This window comes from Salvelinus alpinus, chromosome 4 (genome assembly GCF_045679555.1).
Source record: "Salvelinus alpinus chromosome 4, SLU_Salpinus.1, whole genome shotgun sequence".
Taxonomy (NCBI): domain Eukaryota; kingdom Metazoa; phylum Chordata; class Actinopteri; order Salmoniformes; family Salmonidae; genus Salvelinus; species Salvelinus alpinus.
The window spans coordinates 29678710-29684407 of NC_092089.1; the positions used below are offsets into that span (position 1 = coordinate 29678710).

The 5698-nt window shown below is 45.4% G+C and overlaps 1 protein-coding gene across 1 annotated transcript; it reads left to right on the forward strand.

Moving 5' to 3' along the window:
* Positions 1-572: 572 nt before the first annotated feature.
* Positions 573-2578, forward strand: s100w (S100 calcium binding protein W). The gene is made up of 3 exons (XM_071394951.1): positions 573-724; positions 1552-1699; positions 2229-2578. The coding sequence occupies exons 2-3, from the start codon at positions 1559-1561 to the stop codon at positions 2400-2402; spliced, it is 315 nt and encodes a 104-aa protein (XP_071251052.1). The 5' UTR covers positions 573-724; positions 1552-1558; the 3' UTR covers positions 2403-2578.
* Positions 2579-5698: the final 3120 nt, after the last annotated feature.

The window sequence follows — 5698 nt, forward strand, 5'->3', positions numbered from 1 at the left end:
TAGCCTGCCTTCTCAGAGCTGCAAAGGGGAGTGAAACAGGACAGAGAGGAGGGGACAACTTTTTGGAATGAAAATGCAGCCCAGGGATTTGTAGCAGAGCGATGGAAAATAGTGGTTAGGTTACGCAACAGTTGGGCTGGATAAATAAGAGGCGTGCTCTCTGTGGTGATATAACACACACACACACACACACAAATAAGGGCATGCCTCAGAGCTGTGACTCATATTACCCATTTTTAGAGCAGTCTGGAATCTCCACAGCTCCACTTTCCACACAGTTTGTAGAGAACAAACCAACCCCAGGTTTGTGGAAGGCAACATGGAGGGCGACAACATGTTGGAGTGTTATAACATAGAGGGTTACCACAGCTGGGGCCTGGCCTATTAACCAAGCAAATACATGCCAAATACAATTAAGGAATAAGCTTCTCTCTTTCACACCCTCAAAACAAAATTGAACATAATCTTGACCTTTAAAACATGAATTAATGCAAATGATAGCATTGGCACATGACCATTGAGATCAAGTCTGATGGAGCAGGTTTGGGTGGAGCTGACCTCATTTTCAGCCCATTTTCTTGTGGGCTGATCATGTGTCTGCTCTGCTTGAGGGGGTGTTTTTCACTTTAAGAGGAAGCTTTTCTTCTCTCTGTCTCACATCAGTCTCACATCAGGACCCAGCCTGTCAGCTACACATATCATAGATCTTATCTTCTGCTCTGAGGTGAGTAGAGAGGGAGGCACGAGGGGGGCTGCTGCAACTCACAGATAGAGGAACACAGAGGAAGGAGAGAGTTAGGAACATAAAGATAGTAGAACTGTTCTATTATATACGGTTAGGAATGAGGACATTAAAAAGGAGAGAAGTTGGAAGCAGGGAATGAGAGAGACGAGAATTGGATAGATGGGCGGGACATGTTGAATAAATGGACTGAATACGGAGCATAGCGATGTGTGTATTTGTGTGTGTGTGTGTGTGTGTGTGTGTGTGTGTGTGTGTGTGTGTGTGTGTGTGTGTGTGTGTGTGTGTGTGTGTGTGTGTGTGTGTGTGTGTGTGTTTGTGGGTGAGGGGTGAATGAAGAACAGATGAATCAGCCATTGCATTATAAAGTGCCAATAACTATACATTTGCAACTGTTTGCCAAATCAATGTGTTTCAATGTGACCCTTTTATACGTTGCATTAATTTACTCAGGAAATACCAGCTGTAAACACACTGTAGAACAACGCGGTCTAGACCTGAACACATTCCATTCCCTGGGTCTTATAACATTAAACATGTTTTCATCTTTAGTGTAGCTTAGCCTTCTCCTCTTCCTCTCTCTTGTTGTGAATCTTTAGTGTAGGTTAGCCTTCTCCTCTTCCTCTCTCTTGTTGTGAATCTTTAGTGTAGCTTAGCCTTCTCCTCTTCCTCTCTCTTGTTGTGAATCTTTAGTGTAGGTTAGCCTTCTCCTCTTCCTCTCTCTTGTTGTGAATCTTTAGTGTAGCTTAGCCTTCTCCTCTTCCTCTCTCTTGTTGTGAATAACCAGCCTCCTCCTCTCTCTCCCCCAGGTACAGTATGTCTCGTCTGGAGAAGGCCATTGTATCCATGGTGGAGGTGTTTGAGGAATATGCTACAAAGGATGATAAGAATCGCCAGCTTAGCAGTACAGAGCTCGCAGAGCTGATGAAGAAAGAGCTGGCCAGCCCAGAGTTCCACGTAAGACACACACACACACACACACACACAAACTCAGCGTTGTCCTGTATGGCTCAGTTGGTAGAGCATGGCGCTAGTAACACCAGGATAGTGGGTTTGATTTCTGGGCCCACCCATATGAAAAATCGATGCATGCATGACTGTAAGTCGCTTTGGATAAAAGTGTCTGCTAAATAATATATTATTCTACTATCACACAAACACAGCCTATCCACATGTTTTACATATCCATACCACAACATAGTAGTAACATTTTATTAACATACACATTCCACTGCATAATGATGTCTACAAGATACCTAGAAAGCCTACATACCTCTGTGTGTGTGTGTGTGTGTGTGTGTGTGTGTGTGTGTGTGTGTGTGTGTGTGTGTGTGTGTGTGTGTGTGTGTGTGTGTGTGTGTGTGTGTGTGTGTGTGTGTGTGTGTGTGTGTGTGTGTGTGTGTGTGTGTGTGTGTGTGTGTGTGTGTGTGTGTGTGTGTGTGTGTGTGTGTGTGTGTGTGTGTATGCATGCGTCTGTGTGTCTCAGGGAAAGGTGGAACCAGCAGTGCTCCAGGAGGCGATGACCAACCTGGATAAGAACCATGATGGGGAGATCAACTTCAGAGAGTTCTCCATGTTCTTGGCTACTCTGGCCAGGGGCTACTACAGAGCCAGAAACAAGGGCAAGGGCAACAAGGGCAAGCCTGACAAGTCTGAATGAGGGGCAAAAAATAACCTGTTGACAGGTGTGGCCAGTATCGAGACACACACACACACACACGGCTTTTCTATGATAAAAGAGAGAAAATGATACTCCTACTGTAACTTGTATGGTGCTTTTAAGATGTCTTCTCAACATTTCCCCTGTTTTTTTAATGAAATTTGACTTGCTTACTAGTTGGTGTTGTGTGTTTCATTTTTGTGATGGAGAATTCCTCGAGATGATGTGATGAGCACCAATTCTCAGACATTACAACTGGTACACCCATTAAAGGGATACTGCAGAGCTCTGGCAATGATGTTGTTTTTCTACTTACCCAGAGTCAGATGTGTTTCTATGTGCAGTCTCTGCACTAGTTAGAATTGGCACACGGAACTACCTTTAACTTCCTTCATACTGCACACAGAGACATACAAATGGTATGCACAAGTTCATCAGACTCTGGGTAAGTAGAAAAACATCCAAAATCTTAATTGCCAGAATCTCGCAGTATCCATCCGTCCACCCATCACGCTTTCAGTGAGAATGTCTGTTACCCTTTTCTACTCATTCTTTGGTGAGAACCCGCTTCAGGTGTAGGCTTGGTTTACATATTTTCTTCCCCTCTTTACTCCCCCTCTCATCCTCCCATCCAGCCCATGTCCTGAGGACTCCGTGTGTCTCCCTGTCACAGTGTTAGATTAGAGAACAGGTATAATGTTGAGATTAAAGGTAGAAGCCTGATTATGACCTAATGCTTTATGGTCTGGTGAATCCATTCACCTTATGCTCATACCATGTTTCTCACAATAGACTAGAGCCCACAGCTGGCACAACAAATATAGACTGGTTTCACCCTCCCATGAAGCCCCTCGACACTGATCAGTGTGTTGTCTCTTCTTAAGGTTAGAATTAGGGGAAGGTAAACTGATCCTAGATCTGTACATATTGGACTAAATGGAACTCTTTCAATGTTCTGATCAGGTAGTATGAATAGTAGAATATGGGTGCACAGTTAAAACAAATGTTTTTGAATTAAGATATTAATTTATTGAATTGAATAACTAAGTTCAATGCCTTTTTAGAAGTTTGCACCCTTGTTCTACTACTTGATCTACAGCCTACAATGCATTTTCTGGGTAAGCACCGTAGCTCAAATACAGCTCATTTAACTCAACTCCTGAACAGAATGTTCTGATCAGGATAGGGTGATTCTATGAACCTTATTACTGCTGCCTTCTGGCTCACTATCTGGATTACATTATTTGACCCTAAACACCTCCCTCAGCCTCTAGGATCAAATGAGAGAACATCTCCCTCAGCCTCTAGAATCAAATGGGAGAACATCTCCCTCAGCCTCTATGATCAAATGAGAGAACACCTCCCTCAGCCTCTAGAATCAAATGGGAGAACACCTCCCTCAGCCTCTATGATCAAATGAGAGAACACCTCCCTCAGCCTCTAGGATCAAATGGGAGAACACCTCCCTCAGCCTCTATGATCAAGTGGGAGAACACCTCCCTCAGCCTCTAAGATCAAATGAGAGAACACCTCCCTCAGCCTCTAGAATCAAATGGGAGAACACCTCCCTCAGCCTCTATGATTAAATGGGAGAACACCTCCCTCAGCCTCTAGGATCAAATGGGAGAACACCTCCCTCAGCCTCTATGATCAAATGAGAGAACACCTCCCTCAGCCTCTAGGATCAAATGAGAGAACAACTCCCTCAGCCTCTATGATCAAATGAGAGAACACCTCCCTCAGCCTCTAGGATCAAAGGGAGGACACCTCTCTCAGCCTCTAGGATCAAAGGGAGAACACCTCCCTCAGCCTCTAGGATCAAATGAGAGAACATCTCCCTCAGACTCTAGAATCAAATGGGAGAACCCTCCCTCAGCCTCTAGGATCAAATGGGAGAACCTCTCCCTCAGCCTCTATGATCAAATGAGAGAACACCTCCCTCAGCCTCTAGGATCAAATGGGAGAACAGCTCTCTCAGTCTCTAGGATGAAATGGGAGAACACCTCCCTCAGCCTCTATGATCAAATGAGAGAACACCTCCCTCAGCCTCTAGGATCAAATGAGAGAACACCTCCCTCAGCCTCTATGATCAAATGAGAGAACACCTCCCTCAGCCTCTAGGATCAAATGAGAGAACACCTCCCTCAGCCTCTAGGATCAAATGAGAGAAAACCTCCCTCAGCCTCTAGGATAAAATGAGAGAATACCTCCCTCAGCCTCTAGTATCAAATGAGAGAACACCTCCCTCAGCCTCTATAATCAAATGGGAGAACACCTCCCTCAGCCTCTATTCTCAAATGGGAGAACACCTCTCTCAGCCTCTAGGATCAAAGGGAGAACACCTCTCTCAGCCTCTAGGATCAAAGGGAGAACACCTCCCTCAGCCTCTAAGATCAAATGAGAGAACATCTCCCTCAGACTCTAGAATCAAATGGGAGAACCCTCCCTCAGCCTCTAGGATCAAATGGGAGAACCTCTCCCTCAGCCTCTATGATCAAATGAGAGAACACCTCCCTCAGCCTCTAGGATCAAATGGGAGAACAGCTCTCTCAGTCTCTAGGATGAAATGGGAGAACAACTCCCTCAGCCTCTAGGATCAAATGAGATAACACTTCCCTCAGTCTCTAGAATCAAATGGGAGAACACCTCCCTCAGCCTCTATGATCAAATGGGAGAACACCTCCCTCAGCCTCTAAGATCAAATGGGAGAACACCTCCCTCAGCCTCTATGATCAAATGAGAGGACACCTCCCTCAGCCTCTAGGATCAAATGAGAGAACACCTCCCTCAGCCTCTAGGATCAAATGAGAGAACACCTCCCTCAGCCTCTAGGATCAAATGAGAGAACACCTCCCTCAGCCTCTAGGATCAAATGAGAGAATACCTCCCTCAGCCTCTAGGATAAAATGAGAGAATACCTCCCTCAGCCTCTAGTATCAAATGAGAGAACACCTCCCTCAGCCTCTATAATCAAATGGGAGAACACCTCCCTCAGCCTCTAGACTCAAATGGGAGAACACCTCTCTCAGCCTCTAGACTCAAATGGGAGAACATCTCCCTCAGCATCTAGGATCAAAGGGAGAACACCTCTCTCAGCCTCTAGGATCAAAGGGAGAACACCTCCCTCAGCCTCTAGGATCAAATGAGAGAACATCTCCCTCAGACTCTAGAATCAAATGGGAGAACCCTCCCTCAGCCTCTAGGATCAAATGGGAGAACCTCTCCCTCAGCCTCTATGATCAAATGAGAGAACACCTCCCTCAGCCTCTAGGATCAAATGGGAGAACAGCTCTCTC